This window comes from Phacochoerus africanus, chromosome 8 (genome assembly GCF_016906955.1).
Source record: "Phacochoerus africanus isolate WHEZ1 chromosome 8, ROS_Pafr_v1, whole genome shotgun sequence".
In the NCBI taxonomy this organism is placed as follows: Eukaryota; Metazoa; Chordata; class Mammalia; order Artiodactyla; family Suidae; genus Phacochoerus; species Phacochoerus africanus.
In genome coordinates, this window is record NC_062551.1 from 102,766,836 (window position 1) to 102,787,365 (window position 20,530).

Consider the following 20,530-nt stretch of genomic DNA (forward strand, 5'->3'; position numbering starts at 1 on the left):
TCATAACCTCAACCCTGAGGCACCTTTTACCTGTTTCTAACAATTCTGAAATTGAAATAGAGTTGATAATCAGTGTGTGTTTCAACGTTGCATGTTTCTTTCCCTCTGAAAAACTATTATTGAAAGGAGGATCTTCCAACTGGTGGTATTTTCTGAATCAGGGAAATTTAGTGGTAGGCATCAAAGCCTGCCCTCATTTTTGTGTGGGAGAGTATTGTCATGATGTGGCTTTTTGACCTATTTTTTAAATCATCATTTAACTTTTTATTGTGAAAATTTCAAAACGTGCAAAAGTAGAGATTTTACTGTGGTGAACCCTCAACGTCTCATCTTCCCCTACTTGTTATTATTTTTGCCAGAGTATCTTTTTTAAATTATTTTTAATTCTTATACAGTTTTTAAAGGTTGCTTTCCATTTATAGTTATTACAAAATCGTGGCTACATTCCCTGTGTTGTTCAACACACCCTTGAGCTTATCTTTCTTTTTCTTTCTATTGTATATATGTAATTCACAAACCCTGCAATTCTTCCATTTAATGTATATAGTTTAGAAGCTAGCATATTCGCAGTTGTGCAACCACTACCACAATCAATTTTAAAACATTTTCAGCATCCCCAAAAGATACCCTGTACACTTCATCTGTCACTCCCCTCCTCCTCCATATCTCTCAGCCCTAGGAAACCACTAATTTACTTTTTATTTCTATTGATTTGCCTGTTTCACACATTTAATAAAAATGGTATCATGTGTTTTTATGTGACTGTCTTAATGGTTCCCTTAGCATAATGCCTTGAGTCTATCTTACACCCCATAATTTGTGCCACCCTCTCCACCTCTATATTGCCCCCCACACTGGCATCCACTCATTTGTTCTATCCATGAGTCTGCTTCTTTTTTGTTACAGTCACTAGTTTGTTGTGTTTTTTAGATTCCGCATATAAGTGACGTCATACAGTATTTATCTTTCTCTGTCTGACTTAGCATAATGCCCTCCAAGTCCATCCATGTTGTTGCAAATGGCAAAATTTGCTTCCTTTTTATGACTAAGTAATATCTTGTGTGTATGTATGTAGGTATACACCACATCTTCTTTATCCATTCATCTGTTGATGGACATTTAGGTTATTTGCATGTCTTGGCAATTGTAATTCAGGCTGCTATAAACATTGTTCGCCAGAGTTGCTTAAAGAAAATCCAAGGCAAGGCATCATGTTACTTCTCTGTGTTTCTCAGATACGGACTTTTTTTCATGGCCACTATGGATTATGATCTCTCCAAAAACAGTAACAACTTCTTAACCATTACACCTAGAGCTTACTGTAAATCATGCTCAGTAGATTTACAAAGTGGACCAAACTAATTGTGCCAGGGAGCAGCGAGCTTTCCGTAAAGGAAGTATTTTTGTGAGAACAGAGCCTCACAAAATAACAGTTAGCAGGTTGTGGGATTTCCTCCCTGTGTCTGGTGCATAGCACCTCTCTGTGCTCTTTCCTCCTCCTGGCTCCTCCCACCCGCTGACGAGCTCCCTTGCTGCCTTTCTGAGCAGGGTAGACCTTAGACGGTCCCTCAGTGGGTTTCTGTAACGTTCCTCTTGTTCTCTACTGTGATGCGGGCAAACAATGTAGCAGCAGAAAAGGAAACCTCCTTGACACTTGCCCCCACAGTTGGTGTCACTGCAGGCTCACCCCGGTGTGGATGGACAGGCAGAATCTTCTCTGTGTCCCAGTGACATGGTGCATGAAGTACCACCTGGCAGCACTGCGGGAGGTGGGATGGGGGGCGGGGGGTCCGTAGGAAAGTCTTAGCAGTTGCATCTCCTTATTCTCCTTTCCCCTTGTGGGTGTACCTGAAGCTTTTGAGGTTTTCCTGGGAAAAATGATAGTGTCTAAGGAGCAATGGACTCCAGTGTGCAGCTCAGCAGGACAAGCTCTGTCTTTCAGATTTCATTGAATTCAGTGCATGCATTCTGACCCACTCTAGCTTCTCAGTTGGCTTCCAACAGAACCTGGGGACACTGCACATCGGATGTTTGCTTAGAATTGGAGACTAGATTGACTTCTGTCAACCCAGCTTCGTAATGATGCCTGAGGATAGCCATTGTATCAAGCTTTAGGAAAATCTCCCTTGACACTAAAGAGGCTATGAAAACAAGTCAGTGTGTTTTGGTAGAAGCACTGAAATTTGAAAAGGGGAAATCCTGTCAGAAAACCCAGTTCTCATTCTGTTTGGGATGAAAGAGAAGCATATTTGTATTTTGCACATGAAAGAATTGCCCGTTCATTCATTGTTCCAGAATTTTACTTCAGATGTTATTGAGAATTTTGATTTATAAGATGTATGAACATATTCCATATGAAGGTATTTTGTTATGACAAGATTTGTTCTAAAGAATAATAATTTGCTGCCTTTGTACACAAAGGTGCCACCATCCCGCCATTATTAAGCTTTATTTCCTAAGGATGTTTTCCTCCAAGTAGTGATAAATTTTCTCAGATCTGTTTTATGAGGTTGCTGCCCAGTGGGGAGGTGCGAGGGTCATGGCTGTAAAACAGGCAAAGATAACAAGGGATGTAGGAGTATTTTTTGGTGCTTTGCTTTGAAGGACCCAACTGAGAAAATTAGATAGCAAGTATGCAGTAAAACGTACTTCACTGGGGAGTGAGTCTCCCTTTGTAATTTGAAACATTTTGATATCAGAACTCCTTTGTTCAGAGTTAAAAAAAATTACAGACAATTCCAATAAATGTGGCAGGAAGAACGGGGAAGCTGCTTAGTGAGGCCTGGGGTCCTGTCTCCTCAGCCTCTATGCCCCCTGGACCCGGGTCCCCAGCAACCCTCCCCCTCCACAACCAGAATATCCTGGGATTCCTAGAATTCAGTTTGAAAGCCAGTGGTCTATAGTGAAAAGTCCAAAGTATTATTTTTTTAATGTAATTTTATAACTTCAGATCAAACAGCTAACACAAAGTTCAGAGGAAAATGCCTTTTCTCTGTGCTTAAAATTTTTTTTTATTGTTTATGCAATTTTTAAAGGTTATCCATTTAGAGTTATCACAAAATACTAGCTCTGTTCCTCATATTGTACAACATGTCCCTGTAGTTTGTCTCACACCCAGTAGCTGGTGCCTCCCACTTCTTTGTTGCACCTTCCCCTACCCTCCACCCTAGCCACTGGTAACCACCGGTTGCCACTGGTTTGTTTTCTATGCCTGTGAGTCTACTTGTTGTCGTTGTTGTTATATTCGCTAGTTTGTTGCATCTTTTAGATTCCGCATGTAAGTGATATCATACACTATTTGACCATAAAACACTCCTGGGTTTATATCCCAAAAAACCCCAAAACATTCACTTGAAAAGATCCGTGCACCACAGTGTTCATAGCAGCACTATTTACAATAGCTAGGACATGGAAGCAATCTAAATATCCACCAACAGAGGATTGGATAGTGAAGATGTGGTGCATATATACAGTGGAATACTACTCAGCCATGAAAAAATGAAATTTTACTGTTTGTGGCAACATAGATGGACTCTGAGGGCATTATGCTAAGTGAAGTAAGTCAGACAAATTGTATATGCTTTTTTAAATGTACAAAACTGATTCAAATTAGTAACATCCCTTCATATAAGCCAGTCTAGGTATATGAAAATGGTTCTTCTTTCAAGGCTCAGCTTGTGCCTCACCTTCTAGATATCTTTACAGAATGCACCCCCCTCGGGCTGATCTGGGTGTGCCTCCCTAGTGCTTCTGTAATAGCCTGTCCATTTGTCTATCAGGTATTTCCAACTTTATTTTATGATAATCTATGTATCTCTCTCCTCCACTGAAAAGTGGGGTCTGAAATTATTCCTGGCTCATTCATCTTCATATCCACTGCCCCTCTAATGGTTCCTGGCGCATAGCAGTTAATAGGGAAGAGTCTTTCTATTCTATTACAAGTTAATCACTAAAGGGATATTGCCTGTCAGCTTAAATTATACATAATGCCCATCTCTGGAAACCCTGCTTCCCAGGGAATGAGTGTTAAGCTAAAACACCTTTGTTTAGGTCACAGGAAACATCCTGACCAAGCCCACTTGTGATTGGCTGCAGGATGTAGACTCAAATAGTGTATGATATCACTTACATGTGGAATCTAAAAAATGCAACAAACTAGTGAATATAACAATAGCGACAACAAGTAGACTCACAGATATAGAAATTAACACACCCCATCTAGAGTCTGGCCTGAATCAAGACTTTACCCCCACTCCCCTTTTAGTATAAAAGAAGCCTGAATTCCACCTCAAGGAAGCTGGTTCTTTGGGACAGCAGTCTACCTTCTTTTTGGTCTGCTGGCTTTCTGAATAAAGTCACTGTTCCTTGGCCCAACAGCTTATCTCTTGATGTACTGGCCTGTCATGCTCTACTGGTGAGCAGTATAAACTTGGACTCAGTAACAGTAGGTGATCAGTGAATATGTGTTTGAGTCCCGGAAATACTTTGGAAATTCTTTTTTACAAAAGCATTTTCCTTAGAAAACCTTTCTTCCTAGGTAGCTTCAAAATACTCAACAAGTAACTAGCAGTTATTATTGCCAAAAGCTTGAAGCGGGGGCTCCCTTGTGAGGGGGGGAGTCCTGCTGATCAAAGCAGGGGTCTGGCAGAGAGAGGTGAGCTCGGGCCATGGAAAGGCTGGAAAGAACTTGTGCATCCATCAGCTGCAGGGGCTCAGTGAACCTCGCAGGTGCCTTCCAGCTCTTGAGATGAGATTTCATTCCACCAGCACATGAAGGCATCATCTGTCTTTCAGACCCCAGGGGGTACACAGGAGCTTCCACCCACATGCATTCCAGAATCCCGCACAGTGCAGAGCAGAGGTGCACTCACCTGCCACATCAAAGAGGTGCCAATTTCAAATGAGGCAAATTAACATCAGTGAGGATGTGGCCAGAAAGCCAGGAGGAAGGGTGCATATGAGCACCAGAAGGTACATCCTTCTTGTCCTCACAGTACCCCTGCCATGGGCTCAGGCTTTGACAGGTGTTTTATTTGCCCTCACAACAACTCTCTGGCCACGTCTTGTCCAACGTCATAGAACACAGAGGCCTCTGGTGGAACAGATTCAACATGAATAACATTTGACAAGATAATGATACTTTGTGTGTTGCATGGTGCATCCTCATCCATCCTCGTCCTCGAAACTCAGCATACGTCTCTGTCCCTGCCTCCTTGGCAACCACAGTTCTGTGCTGCTAAGTGGGCCTGGGGTTGCAGAGGACCTTTGTTTCACTAATTCTCTAGTTTGACCTTTTCTTTGTTTGTAAGAGGGGTGGTAAGGAAGAGGAGCCAGTCCTGTTCAGCAGGCATACCCAATATTAAAAGAAAAGAAAAGAAAAGAAATCTGCGCATACCCAGGAAATCAGCTTTGCTAGATGGTCAAGCTCAGACCTGTCAATCTCTTGGCCAAGCTGCCTTCTGAGTTGTGTGGATTGTAAGCAAGGAGGGCCTCTCTGCAGGATACATGACAAAGGTGGCTTGATAACAGGTCCCTCCTAGAATGCCTGTCTTCATTGTCAACCTGGAAAGATAAGTAGGATAGAGAGAAAGGAAGACTCTAACCACACCTACTTAATTTATTTTGTGAAGCACCTTGATTATTCAAAATTTGAAATATTTTAAAATGTTTGGTGAATGTGCTTAATGCCTCTGAATGGTCCACGTAAAAATGGTTCAAATGGGTAGATCATATGTATATTTTACCACACACACAAAAAAATACTTCCCCCCAAAAAAGTCTGTAGCAGCTGAAGGTAGGTGGGGCAAACTTGCTGTCATCACATCCTTAGTTATTTATCATCAATGTAAGGTATTTATTTGCTAAATAACTTCCTGAATTCAAAATTCAGCAGGTCCATGGTGGGGAAGGGGCAGGGGGGGTGGAGAGAAGTTAAGAATAGAACCTAGGAGTTCCCGTCGTGGCGCAGTGGTTAACGAATCCGACTAGGAACCATGAGGTTGCGGGTTCGGTCCCTGCCCTTGCTCGGTGGGTTAACGATCCGGCGTTGCCGTGAGCTGTGGTGTAGGTTGCAGACGCAGCTCGGATCCCGCGTTGCTGTGGCTCTGGCGTAGGCCGGTGGCTACAGCTCCGATTCGACCCCTAGCCTGGGAACCTCCATATGCCGCGGGAGCGGCCCAAGAAATAGCAACAGCAACAACAACAACAACTACAACAACAAAAAAGACAAAAAGACAAAAAAAAAAAAGACAAAGAATAGAACCTATATGCCCAGTGGGGACTTGAGGTACAGATTTGGGGCAGGGGATGGCCACAGTCATCTTTCTCTCAGCAAGGAGAGGGAAAAAACAGCCACCCACTTTTCAGTAATTATTCAGTTATTGAAAATTCTCTGATGCCATCCTCCTAATTCTGGCCACTGCATCCTAGGGATGTTGTGTTTGGCCTTCCAGGACTGGCACTTTCCCGCTGTCTCCCAAGTCCCCCAAACTGGAAGGGCAGAGGGAAAGCTAGCACTTCCCACTTCCAGTCCCCGGTCCCCTCAGGCTGGCTTTGGAAAGTCAGACTGTAAATGCTTTGGGTGTGGGGAGCCGTTCATTTCCCTGGTCAAATAAAAGCAGAGTGAGGGCTTTAGGTCTGGTGTTAAACCTCCCTCCCCAACAGTTGAGAGTAGGGTTTTGGCTCGATAACAAAATAAGAAAAATCCGCAGGGAGCAAGGTCTCCTCTGCGCCCTTGGCAGCTGACAGAATGCTCCCTCGGCTCTCGGCTCTTGCAGTAAAGCGATCCGAGCTTGTCCCAGACAATGGGGCCTTGTGTGAAACAGCTGTCTGGGGGAGATGGCTCGCATGTTCCAGAGATCCGTCTGGGATTATCTGACCGGGACGAGAGGCCCAGATGGATCTGAGTGCTTCCATCAGGAATGCAGTCCAGCACCACTGGCAGAAAACACGGGCTCGGGTTTCAGTAGCCCCGGGATAAAATACTGGTCATTGTCCTAGGAAATCTGTCTTTGCTTCTATGTGGCACTTTCAGGCTTTCTCTGAAACCAACTGATAAGCCCAAAGCGTGTGCAGGAGGAAGATGAATTCCAGTTTCATTTTGCCTGGTAGTATCATCCATGTTCCTGAAACTTGGCCTTGGAGCCTTGGCAGAGAACGTAGGGGCTGCTAGTGAAACTCGACTGTGGTTTGCCTGGTTTCAGGTTGAGTTAGGGAAGCTGCACAGCCACTGCTGCCACCGTCAACAACTGCCATCCCCGGGCTTGCTCTACCCGGGGTGAGCTGTGTCATCTAGCAGCCTGTGCACTGGCGGTGCAGGCAGAAGAGCACCCTGTGATTTCTGCAGCCCATCCGCCTCAAGCCTCATGTGCTTCTAAGCAGAGCATCCTAGCTCCTTCCTGTTCTACTCTCATCTTCCCTTTGAAATGACCTTTAAAAGGTCCCTCCCCGCCCCCCTCCACACCCAAGACACACACACACACAGCATAGTCTCTTTTTAAGGTCTGGCCAACCTGAAATTAGTGACCACAGAGGAAGTGGCAGTAATGAAAAGAAAACTGTGCAATGTACCTTGTGTTTAACCTTCTAGAATGCTCGGTGCATCTTGCTTTGTACAACGCTGGCACAAAGAGGAAGGTGTTGGTGCTGGAAGGACCTTTCAGAGCATCCTTTTGTGGGTGTGTTTCCCTGGGAGTGGTCTGAGGCTGAGGGGTGCAGAGGCATGGGGAGGTGAAGGAGGCAGAGAGAGGACAGGACCATGCTTGGCCCCTAGGCTGGTGCTGGTTCTGTTACTCCGGACACCTCTGCCCTGCAGAGAGGCAGGGAGGCAGGGGTTGCAGAGAAAGGGCCTGACTCATGGAGAAGGTCCCTGATCCTTTTCTCCAGTGATAACCATATCTGTGGAAGATAATTGCAATGGACTTAAAATGCAATATTTTGTCCTTCTGTGTTAGTGAGGGAAATGGTAACTCATTTTATTTCACTCAGCTTTCAAAGGCTCAAAAAAATGTATGTATGTGGTGTGGATGCCATTGCTAGTTCATGGCTGATGGAATCAGATGTATGGAAGGAAGCATAACCGTCTTGTATGAGTAAGACTCCTAGTATGACTGGGAAAAAAAAAAAATTGGCTGAGTGTTTGAAAACGTGCTCTTTACAAACAAATTATTTTCCCCATGGTTTAGCCCCATGGAAGCTCTGGTTTTAGGCCATGGATAATTTCTCCTTGAGGATTCTATTCTTTATTCATTAGCCTTTAATAAATTCATAAATTCATTATTCTTTATTCATTTAGGTTTTGGCTCCTTTTATTAAAAAAAAAAAGTGCTCTTTTTAAATTCAGAGCAGCCCCTGTCAGCCAAGAATGAAACAGATCCACGTTTTCTGTGGAGACCTTTTATTGACAGAAGCTCTGGATCACAAATGTGTTTGAGAAACAGCTGGGCAGTTGGTTGGAGAAATTCTTTTCCAAGAGACACTTGTAAATAAAAATGTCTCCACATGGATAATCCCTGACTTGAAATTGCAGATTTGGTCCGACAAATCCCATGACTTTGGAGTAAGTTAGTGGATCCCCCCCTCCTTCTTTTTTAAATCCTTTTTAGGAGTTCCCATCATGGTGGAATGGAAACAAATCCAACTAGGAAGCATGGGGTTGCAGGTTCGATCCCTGGCCTGGCTAAGTGGGTTAAGGATCTGGCGTTGCCACGAGCTGTGGTGTCGGTCGCAGAAGTGGCTGTGGCTCTGGCGTAGGCTGGCAGCTGTAGCTCCAATTAGACCCCTAGCCTGGGACCCACCATATGCCATGGGTGCAGCCCTGAAAAGACAAAAGACCAAAAAAAAAAAGAAGAAGAAAAAAACCCTTTTTACAGCAGAGATTAACATTGTAAATCAACTATATTTCTATGATTTTTAAAAAATTCCTTTCCCCTCCTCACTCCTAAAGTCACTGGGAGGGGAAAAAGGCCAGGTGAGTAAAAGAAATCAAAAGCTAAAGATAAGGAGGTTTAATTCACCCCCAAACACATTCCGCTTATCCCAAATGGCTTGGCTCCTCCAGCCTGAATCAGCACAACTAGTATTACAAACTGAAAACAAGGAGGAATAATAACCCAACCAAGACTGTCTTAGCTAATTCATTCATCAGGGCTGTAACGACAGATGTTAGGCATGGTTCTAGGCACCTTGAAACCTTAAAGAATTGAGTGCTTAAAGCCTGGGATATTGCCGTTACTTAGTTTTTCTGGCTAACACAGAGTTTGTAGCTGAGTCATTTCATTTCAAAACTTATTCCTTCAATAGGATATTGGGAGCTACATCCATAGAGTGTGTGCCATCGAAGGGCTCCTGGTCTGGTTAGGAAGTCAGACGTATAAAGAGATGGCGCTGGGGAGTTCCCGTCGTGGCGCAGTGGTTAACGAATCCGACAGGTTCGGTCCCTGCCCTTGCTCAGTGGGTTAACGATCCGGCGTTGCCGTGAGCTAGTGGTGTAGGTTGCAGACGCGGCTCGGATTCCGCGTTGCTGTGGCTCTGGCGTAGGCCGGTGGCTACAGCTCCGATTAGACCCCTAGCCTGGGAATCTCCATATGCCGCGGGAGCGGCCCAAGAAATAGCAACAACAACAACAAAAAGACAAAAGACAAAAAAAAAAAAAAGAGATGGCGCTGGAAAGAATGTGGAGAGGGAGAGCTCTGCGTGGGAATCGTGGGAATTCGAGGAGCAAAGCAAGAGAGAAGTGAGAGGGGATCAGCCTTCCTGGAGGAGACACGCTTGCATGAGGGGCGGGGCCAGGGCGGGGCGGGGGCGGGGCCAAGGGACAAAGGCCCCCCCTCAGCAAAGGCCCTGAGGAGAGACCAGCTCGGGGATTTGGGGACCTAGGGGCCCAGGGCGCTGAGGGAGTGGGCAGAGGGAAGGCTGGACAGGAGAGCAGTTGAAGGGAATTTGCCGCTTATCCCAGAGATGGTGGGGAGCAGGGAGAAGTTTTCCGCATGGGAATTATACATGAGATAAAAAACACCCTCCAGCTTCCCTTTATAAAACCAGACCCCCAAACTGGCAAGCAAGGGAGAACATTCGTACTCTGGGCAGAGTGATGGTGTCTTGGAGCCCGACTGTAATCACCTAGGGACTCCTAGGGGAATGTGGATTTGGGGAGGCTGGAGGTGCCGAGCTGGTGCTGAGATATGCGGCGTGGAAGCTCAAGGGGTGGCTGGAAGGCTGAGATCAAGATGCGTGCTGGTTTCTTCGGAGCCGCACCCCTTGGCTTGGTCTTCCCTCTGTGCACGTCTAGGTCCTGATCCCATCTTCTCAAAAGAGCACCCATTGTAACTGTACGAGCCCCCAGATGACCTCTCTTTAACTTCATTCCCCGTCTCCATCCAGAGGCACTGGAGTTAGGACTTCAGCGTAGGGATTTGGAAAGGAATTTTAATTAGCTAGAGGGGAGTGTGAAGTGGGGTAGGATTTTCCCCTTGGAATGGGAGCGACTTAAGGACAGTCCTAGGGTCAGGCTCTGGCGAGAGGCAGAGGTGACTGAGATGGGGACAGACTTGGGGAGCAGGTTCTCAGAGCAGCCAGGGATCAGGCCAAGGAGAAGGAAGAGTGGAGTGAGGGAGCTCTCGAGGGACGGGGGCGGCTCACGGTCACGGCCTGATTCCGCTGGGAATGAATGCCTGACACCTGTGCTGCTGTCCGCAGACCTGCTCGCAGTCAGGCAGAACCCCCACGCTTTTAGAGCGTTAGGGGGCTGGCGGGGATGGGGGCAAGTATTAGGAGAGGCAGAACACAGAGTGTTCACGCCTGATGCCCACTATTTTCTTTGTCTCCTGGGAGGCAAGGCTATGGTTGAAGAGGAGGGAGCAGGGTTGAGTCGTGAGTGAATAGAGTCAGAAAAGGAGGGTTCGAGAGAGAGGCAACGAAGAGGGTGTGGAAGGGCTAATGAACAGCAGCCAGAGACACGCCGAGTCTGGGAACCACGGGTTTGGCATGACTCTTAAACCACAGTTCAGAGCATAGGGTGGGCCCCTGTGCTACAGGCTGGGGGAGGGGAGGGGAGCTTCCATACTCTGCACCTGAAGAGGGACCTTGCTTATGCTGTAGCAGCTGTGGCTCCTGGGGAGGGTCTGACCCTTCATTCTGCGGCGAGTCTGCTTTCTGAACAGGCTGGGGTGGGGATGTGTCTGGATGTCCCACCATGGTTAAGGCCTGTCTCCTCTGTGCGTCTCTGTCATCCTGCAGCTGGTTGTCTACTGTTCTTGCTGATGGGTGGGAGAGTCTATGCCAGACTACAGAGAGAGGCATGGAAACCTGGGGCCCTGGGAGTTCCCACTGTGGGGCAGTGGGTTAAGGATCCTGCATTGCCACAGCTCTGGTGTAGGTTCCATCTGTGGCTTGAATTCACATTCAGTCCCTGGCCTGAGAACCTCCATATGCCATGGGTGCAGCCAAAAAGAAAAAGGAAAAAAAAAAGAAAAAGAAAAACTGGGGCCCTGAAGAATCCTTATGGATTCTGTAGTCATACAGCCCAGAGATGTTATTCACCCACTCCTTGACACTTGTCTAAATCCGCCTGAATGAAAGCCAACAAAAAAGAGGACATTCAGTCTGTCCGCACTGTTGGGGAGAGAGGTTGGAGTGTGAAGATTAGCAGGAGAAATAATTCCCTCTTTGGGATCATGTCACCTTTTAGTTTCCCAGGTAAATGACCAAGAACTAAAGAATGTCTGTGGGCTATAGGAGTTAGATATAATTCCTGCTACACCTTAATGATGTTCACAGATTATTCATTAAATAATCAGCAATCCTGTGACTATAGCATTATGATCACTTGACAAATAAAGAAAACAGAGTCTGAGGACACAATAAATTCTCCCAGGATCTGCAGCTGATAGGTGACATTTCTGACTCCAACATCTATATTCTTTCCGGTGGACTACACAGAAAGTTGGGAAGGAAAGGAAGCATACGTATTACTAGGTGAATTACGGTGTGGATGGTGGGGCACAGGAGGTGTTCCACCAGCATGTACGCTGTAGAAGCTTCACCACTGGGACAGCCAGTCCCGTGTATTGATATGTAGAGTCTAGGTTTCGGGGAAGCACATTTGCAGATCTAAGAATATGTCTGTTCTGCTCTGTTTCTGAGGCCTGGCATGCTGATCCTGGAGCTGGCATGGTCAGTAAGAACTGGAAGCAAAGAAACCAGTGCTTCTGCCTTTCAGCTCAAGAGGCCTAACCCTTCTTGGATATTAAAGACATATGTTAATTATGCTGATAGTCCCCCCCCCCCCCCCCCCCGCAAAGTGTCATACTTGTTTATTACTGAACCAACCTAGTCATGCAGAAACTAGAAACAAAGAGAAAAATCGTTTCCCCATAAAACATGTCCACTGTCCAGCTAGTAGGATGTTTTCAGCTTGATTAGATGCTGGTGACCTTGATATGGCACAAATACCTGCACCCCCTCCCGTACGGTTCCTTAGAGACCCAGCTCTGTCTCCTCCAGGGTCTCTGATTGGCACTGGACTAGATTTTATTACCAGTTTTTATCCAAATCTATTGGGGAGGGGGATGATTCTGCTTTGATTTCTTGCCCAGGAATCGCTTGATCCTCAAAGTCTTGAGAGAAACAAATTCAACTACGCACACCATGGAGGCAGAGGTGGGGAGCTGTGCCTATGGCTATAAAATGCTGGGTTTGACTCAGCAAAAAGTCAGGCACATCCCCAGAGGAGACAGGCTCTCAGTTGTCCTTCCCAGCACAGCACACTTAGAAATTGGTCCTTCTCTTCACTCCTCTGCCTTTTATACCACCTCCTTGTTACCCAAATAAAAATGCTACCCCATGAGGGTCACTGGAAGCAAAAGGATGTACTCTTTTCTAGACGTCTGAGTTTTGCATTGCAGGTAGCCAGGAGATTTAAAAATCACAGTTTTCATTTTGTCTTTTTCTACTTATTAAGATGCATAGTCTTTATTTATTTATTTAGTCTTTTTGCCTTTTCTAGGGTCGCTTCCACGGCACATGGACGTTCCCAGGCTAGGGGTCTAATCGGAGCTGTAGCTGCCGGCCACAGCCACAGCCACAGCAACGTGGGATCCGAGCCACATCTGCAGCCTACACCACAGCTCATGGCCATGCCAGATCCTTAACCCACTAAGCAAGGCCAAGGATCGAACCCTCAACCCCATGGTTCCTAGTTGGATTCGTTAACCACTGTGCCACGATGGGAACTACGAGATGCATAGTCTTTAAAAGAAAAATCAAAACATGTTCCTTACACCAGCCATCTTTCAGGTGATCCCTGGTTCCCCCGTTCTTTTCACAACTGAAGTTTCTTTGTGCGACAGTATCTTCCCGTGGATGTGCTTGGCCCTCCTGCCCTTATGTAAGACAGGGATCAGACTTGCTGAACTTCTGCAAATCCCCACACTGGCTTGTTACAGCCACCACCACCCCCACCCCCGCCAGCCATTGGCACTGGCTAGAAAGTGTGGCTAAAGGAAAAGGATCACCCTCAGAGTCTTCAGTTAAGTGGATTCAGAACCCTCTGTAAGGGTTGAGAGAAAAGGGCCCAGCTGGACTGGGGCCCCAGCAGAGGCACTTTAGAGTTGGAGCCCACCTTTCTCAAGGCCCTTGGCTGTCTGTTGTGGGATGAGGGGTCTCTAGGATCACAAGTGTGTGTATGGGGGGGGGGGGATTAACAAAGAGATGCTCACCTCTTACAGAGAAGGAATTCTGTTTGACAGCATTTTTGGTTGTTTTGTATTTCCACTGAGAGATAGACTGACAAAGAAGCCAGGGAGGAAAAGAAAGGGAGAAAGAATTGTAAAAAATCACCATAGGGGTTCTTAGAGACCCACAGGAAGCCCAGGCTTCCCAATATACAAGGAGTGTAAAGCAAAATAAGGCCTATTCCAATCGCATATGATACAATAGAGGGAATAGATCACAGCAAATGGCATGTCTGGGGATACAGCAGGGATCATCCTTCTGGAAGATGCATGCAGTGAGCCCTAAGGAAGCTGGGTGGTAAAAACTGTTAACTGCACGTGGGGGACATTCTCGAAGGACTGTGTGGACCAGAGTACGGAGGAAACCAACGAAATGAAGCCCCGGGGGCACATGTTCCTCCCGGAAGGACAGAGCCTTAAACCACCCACTCTAGGCCATGGGGTCTTGGCTGTGCTATTGGGGTCACCCCAACCTAACACTCTTGTTTGCTCCCAAGAAAGCCTGTTGCTGTCACCTTTCTAGGACCAGGGATGACACCTGGTAAACTCAGGGATGGGACAGGGACGTTGGTTGTTTAGGCCAGTGGTTTCCTCTGGGTGGGAGGTGAACCAGACAGAAGTGGAGGACAGATAATTTATTTGTAGGGCTTCATTTACTGGCATGGGAGAGAGAAAGCCAGGAAAAAAAAAAAAAATTCAGAAGCAAATTTGAAAAAAATTAACATTTGATCTTTTCGGGGACAGCACATCCAGGGATATTTGCTAGACTGCCCTTTTTGTACTTTTGGGTATTTTCATTTTTTTCCAAATTAAAAAAAAATTTCAATTTTTTTCAAATGATGATTACTAAAACAGTTTAGTCCAGAGCCAGCTTTCATATTGCAACTGATACCACCCTAAACTGTTTTCCTTGAGGCTGTTCTCTGCTTGTTTTCCTTTTCTTAGAAGCGGGACCAAGAGGGAGTTCCCGTTGTGATCCAGCAGTTAATGAACCTGACTAGCATCCAGGAGGATGTAGGTTCAATCCCTGGCCTTGCTCAGTGGATTAAAGATCTGGCGTTGCTGTGGCTGTGGTGTAGGCCGGCGGCTACAGCTCTGATTCGACCCCTATCCTGGGAACCTCCATATGCTGTAGGTGCAGCCCTAAAAAGAAAAAGAAAAAGAGAGAGAGAGAACAAGAACAGCAAAGTTCTCTGACATCTTTTAAGGAATTCACTGTCCTTTGGCTCCATCGTGCTCCGGTCCCATCCCTCCAATCCCGCACGTGTATAGCTCTGTTTGTCCAACAACAGTCTCCCCGACAGTCCCTTGCCAGAATAGAATCCATGAGGGCAAGATTTTGTCTTGCTCATCCCGAGTCCCATCCATCCAGCCCAGCCTGGCACATCATCTGCCTTTAATAAACGTTTGCTGGGTGAACGGATGAACTCCCAGAACCCACACGGACTGTCCCTGCACCCACTTTTGGGTGGATCCCACACAACCTTTCAGGCTCCTCTGTCTTTTTTGACTTTTGCCTTGAGGGCCAGCCCAGCCCCTGTGAAGTTCATTGCCACCATGAGCAGTAAAATAGTGAGATGCAAGGAAAGATGCCTTGTACCTAGGCCTCTTCTGGAACTTTCTTTTACCAGGTTGGGTTGTCACATGCATAGCAAAATCCCACAGTGGCAGCTTGAATGTCTCATTCACTCTGCTCCCTTGTCCTTCTTTTCCTAGCATCCCTGAGAGAAGGATTTTTCTCCCTACCCAGCTGAACATCAGTACAGAACATTTTAGTTTCAGAATGACATTCAGATTTTTTTCTTCTTTATCTTATTTCTTTACCAACTTTCAGCTTTTTTTCCCCCACCTTGCACTGCCACTGGTGTTTACTATTTACTGTTTGTTTTTCACTTTCCCAAAGCCTATGTAACCAATATGAAATTTGCTTTCAGGAGAAAAGAGTTATTTCACCAAATATCTAATGGAAAAACTAAAAACTCATTAGAGCATCTTCCTTAAGACGAAAGTGAGTTTTTAGTTCTGGGGAGAAGAAAGTGTAGGGGTGAGGAAGGAGGAGTTACGGCCTGCTTGTCCCAAGCCCTCCTGGTTCATGATTTCCCACTGCATCCAAACCCTCTTCTTCCCACCCTGGGCCTGGGAAAAATCATCACTTGGGCCTTGGAAATGCAGGTCATCCCTGAGCCAGTAGGGATTTCCATTTAAGGAACATGATGGTAAAAACCCCAGGAAATTGAAGGGTCACAGCTCCACCCCTGGTGTCTGGCTCTCTCTTGGCAGACTGTGCTGAGTGAAGATGTCCCTTGCTTTCCTTCCTAAAAGACATCAAGCCCGCCCCTCCTATGTGGTTGGGGCTGCCTGGATGGCTGTGGGGAGCAGTGCTCTCTTCCCATCTGAGAAGCGCTGTCTCCCTCAGCCGAGGTGTTCAGTGTCGTGAGAACCATTAACTCAAAATGTTGAGGGGGACCTGATACCTGAGTTTCTCTCCCAGCCCCAGGGGCTAGGCAATCCCAGCCCACCGACTGGATGCCTGGGTTTTCCAGTGCTAAGCTTTCAGGAATCATTCCGAGATTTGCTGGTGTCACAGGCCTGCCCTACAGCAAGGTCATTCAGAGAGGTTTCCGGCAACCTCAGAGTTTGCCTAAAGCCACGTGTTCACTTAGGAAGTGCCTTCTCCGACCTGTCTCTGATCTGGGACAGGTCATCCAAACCACACACCTGTCCCAGACACCCAAGGATGCTGGTCCTCTTTGGATAATCCAGACTTTGGTTTTTCCCTCTTCTCTTGTGCGCAGACCAGGTGGTGGCCACGGTCGCACACCCACAGAGGCAGGGTGATGTCCTGCTCCTGTTACAATCACATAGTCCTAGGTCATTGTCACTTACAACCTGTACAAAAACCCTACAAATAGGTTCCCTTAGCCCCATTTTACACATAAGAAAATGGAGATTAGGTGACCTGTCCAGGGCAGTGGCTTGTATGTGTTCCAGTGAGGGCCCTGCGCCAGCTCAGGGCCCAATCCCTTAACTTCTGTGGTGCTCTGTATCTCCATAAGCTGCCCAGTCTGCTTGGGATGTTAAGAAATGGAGAGGAAGCTTCACATGAGTGGCTGATCAGTTAAGAGGAAAAGGTAGCCGTCTCAAAGACTTGAAAAGCAGGTTAAGCAAAAGGAAACACTTAGACCCGAAGAACTGCTGCCAGATGGCTCTGCTCCGGGACCCCCGGCGGGCACCAGGGAGGCAGATTTCTGCACTTCAACTGGTGGTGGAACTGGGGACTTACTTGAGAGTTCATGCTTCCGAGCGTGGAGAGGCTGGAACCTTTGGTACAGCGTGCATCCGAAGCCATGATCTAGCCGGCAGCCCTACACACACCAAGAAGCAGGTGACTAGAAAACTTTGGGCCAACATCAAGTTGCCTCTCATTTAGTTTGCTTTTCCTCAGACTTTGTGGGGAATGAGGTCAAGAGAGGAAGACCTAATTTCACTGAGTCTCTGGCGCCGTAAATTCAGAACAACAAAACTGCAGCAGCTAAAACAATGCTTCGGTCCCATAAAATCCCTCCCAGTGACGATGTCTGAGAGGCAAGTGCCGGTCGGAGGATCCCCCTTCTGGTTTTCTCCGTGGGCACCTGCTCCCTTCCTTCCTCATCCAGAGGGCGAGTGGGAACTGCCCGGTGGCCGGGCTGCAGCTCGCAGCTGGGCAGGTCCCCACTCACCCGCAGAGGGTAAGCCTCCACGGCAGAGGGTGAGCCCTGGATGCTCCATGCAGGGCGCTCTGCCCTGTCTCAACTCTCCCATCAGCGGGGAAGTTTCTCGCCTTCGACTGAGCGGGAGGCAAGAAGTAGCTTGCAGAGGGGGGAAGGTTTTCAACACCGTGTACAGAGAATTAAACCTATATGAACGAGGATGTGGGTCTGTGGAGTGGAAAAGCTGGGACGGTGCTGGCGTTCCCTAGGCAACAGGCTGCAAATGTTCTTGCCTGAGACAGTCTTTCAACTAGCCACGACTCATTCCTGCCAGGAGCAGTGGCTGAGCTCTGGGAAAATAATGAGGGCTGTGGATGGGCTCTGGGGAGTGCCAAGAGACTCCCCTCAAGTTAGGACCACTTTTCTTGTGTTTGGGTTCAGATTAGGAAAACAAGCTGGCAGACGGTGACCATTGACACAAATAATCCATAGCGCTACTGGTAAACACTCGAAGTGCATCCTCACAGTAAAAGGAAAAAAACAAAACAAAACAAAACCAGGCTATTTGCCTTCTGTCCTGGTAACCTCCAGGGCTGTGCTGGAAAACTCCATTATTCCTAAGTAAAATGCATGATGAGCATGTGGTTTTTTCCAGGTTGGTTCTATATTTTAACCCCGGGGGCCTCTGTTACCCAGACCCACAAAGTAAGGGCCACGACTGGACTGTGTGTGCGTGTGCACACGTGCTGTGTGCATGCTGTTTTCCCTAATGACTACAGCCTAACTTCCTCTTTGATTTGCCAGACTAAATCTCAGCCTGGAGACATCATGTGTAAATTTCTTGTCTGTTTGCTTTTTTCAGTTATAGGGAAAATCCGAACTGCAGTGGGCAGTGCCCAACTTCTTATGGCCCAGAAATTCTACCAGTTCAGAGAACTGTGTGAAGAAAACCTGGTAGGTACCATTCCCCATCATTGCCGTTTCCCTGCTTGTACTACAAGAAGAACGTGTCATCAAGACCAGTCCAGCTAAAGTAGAACCAACTTTGAGCCAAGTCAGAGCTCAATGGACTCTCACCTGGAGTAGAAAGTTTTCTGATGAATCATATATTTCCTACTTTTCTTAAAATTAAAAATATTTATTTTATACTTAACTCATCTCAGAGGAAAGAATCCAATCAAGTTAAAACCATTTCCTGCTTTTTTTGTAACTGCAATTTTTCAATTTTCCTGGCCTTCACCTGGCATCTCAGGTTTCATTATTCTTACCAAACTATGGGATGGCCTGGTATTTCAAAGATAATATTACAGAGAAAGAAAATCATTTTGGATAATGAGTTTCTTTCTGAAATAGCCATAGGACCTATTTCCTTATCAGAGTTCGCTGGTTGTTTTATTGCTGCTGTTTTGGTTTGTTTTTTGTCTTTTTAGGGCCTCACCTGCGGCATATAGAAGTTTCCAGGCTACGGGTGAATTGGAGCTGCAAGCTACTGGCCTATGCCACAGCAACACCTAATCCTTAACCTGCTGAGTGAGGCCAGGGATCAAACCCAAATCCTCATGGATAATAGTCGGGTTCATTACCACTGAGCCACAACAGGAACTCCCCAGAGTTTTCTGTTTTAATTCAAGTATCAGAGGTGGAAGTCATCACAAGTATAGATTTCTTCTCCCTGAGATGAATGAATCATTCATCCTTCTTAGACACACAGAAACAAAATAAAGCAGAACAAAGGGACAAAAGCAATGCTAGCATCAGCAACATTTAAAAAATTGACAGCAAAATACAAGGGCAAGACCTTCCTCACAGATTTTTTTCCCTACTGCTACCATCTCTACATGTGTTATCCCACAAAAATAGCTTTTATTGGTCCATTAATGGTCAAATCGGGTCTAAAGAAAATAGAGTTCCCTGCTGGCTCAGTGGGCCAAGGATCTAGCATTGTCACTGCTGTGGCATGGATTCAGTCCCTGGCTTGGGAACTTTTGCATGCCTCGGGTGCAGAACCCCCCCCCCCCCAAAAAAAAAGAGAGAGAGAGAGAAAGAAAATGAAAAACAACTTGTTTATCCTATGGAAAGTAAAAACGTGATCATTTGCAATCTGATTGACCCGAACTGTGATTTTAGAGTTCTGCCCACATCTTCTTGTTAACAAAGACAAATGCAGGCTGAACGGGGTTGATCTAGCTGGAATGAGCAGATACAAAGCATGCAAAGCTGCTGTTCCCCATCTCTCTTCATCAGGCTTTTCCTTCGGAAACCTCTGCTTGGAACTATCCTTTTATTCTTCCTCACCCCCACCTCCCACATCTATAGTTGTTTCCCCCTCACTCAGGAAAAATTACCTGACCCCTCTTTCACCTTCTCAGAAATTCCATTCTGGATTAGAGGACAATATATATTAGTAAATGTATCGATAAGTGATTCAACCAATATTTTATTGAGCTTCACTATGTGCCAAGAATTCCTGCTAGTTTGTTAACCTGATGATGTGTCACAGACCTTAATTCATAGATTCTTTGCTCTTTAAATGCAAGAAAGTTTAGGGAATTCCCTTGTGGTGCCACCTGTTAAAGGTCCCGAGGTGTCATTGCAGCAGCTCAGGTTGTTGCTGTGGCGCAGGTTCAATTCCTGGTCCCGGGAACTTCCACATGCCATAGGTACAGCCAAAAATAAATAAATACGTGTAAGAAGTTCCCGTTGTGGCTCAGTGGTTAACAATCTGACTAGGAACCATGAGGTTGCAGGTTTGATTCCTGGCCTCGCTCAGTGGTTTAGGGATCCGACGTTGCCATGAGCTGTGGTGTAGGTTGCAGACACGGCTCGGATCCTGCGTTGCTGTGGCTCTAGCAGCTACAGCTCCGATTAGACCCCTAGCCTGGGAACCTCCATATGCCGCGGGAGCAGCCCAAGAAATGGCAAAAAGACAAAAAAAATAAAAATGTAAGAAAGATCATATAAAGCCAGGTTTCTCAAACTGGCCAAAAGATAATATTTCTGAAAAAAAAAAAAAGATAAAATTTCTCAAACTGGCCAAAAGATACACATGGAGTCCAATCAATACACACACTACAGGGCAAACACAGCACACCTTTTAAAAGAATTGTAGAA

General features: G+C 46.3%; 1 protein-coding gene across 4 annotated transcripts in view; it reads left to right on the forward strand.

Moving 5' to 3' along the window:
- The window catches only part of DLGAP1 (DLG associated protein 1), a 328,364-nt gene that overhangs the window by 300,450 nt on the left and 7,384 nt on the right, over nt 1-20,530 (forward strand). For all 4 annotated transcript variants that reach the window (XM_047793788.1, XM_047793791.1, XM_047793792.1 and 1 more), the window contains one exon: nt 18,282-18,373. In XM_047793788.1, the coding sequence (XP_047649744.1) occupies nt 18,282-18,373 (92 nt within the window). The remainder of the gene's footprint in view (nt 1-18,281; nt 18,374-20,530) is intronic.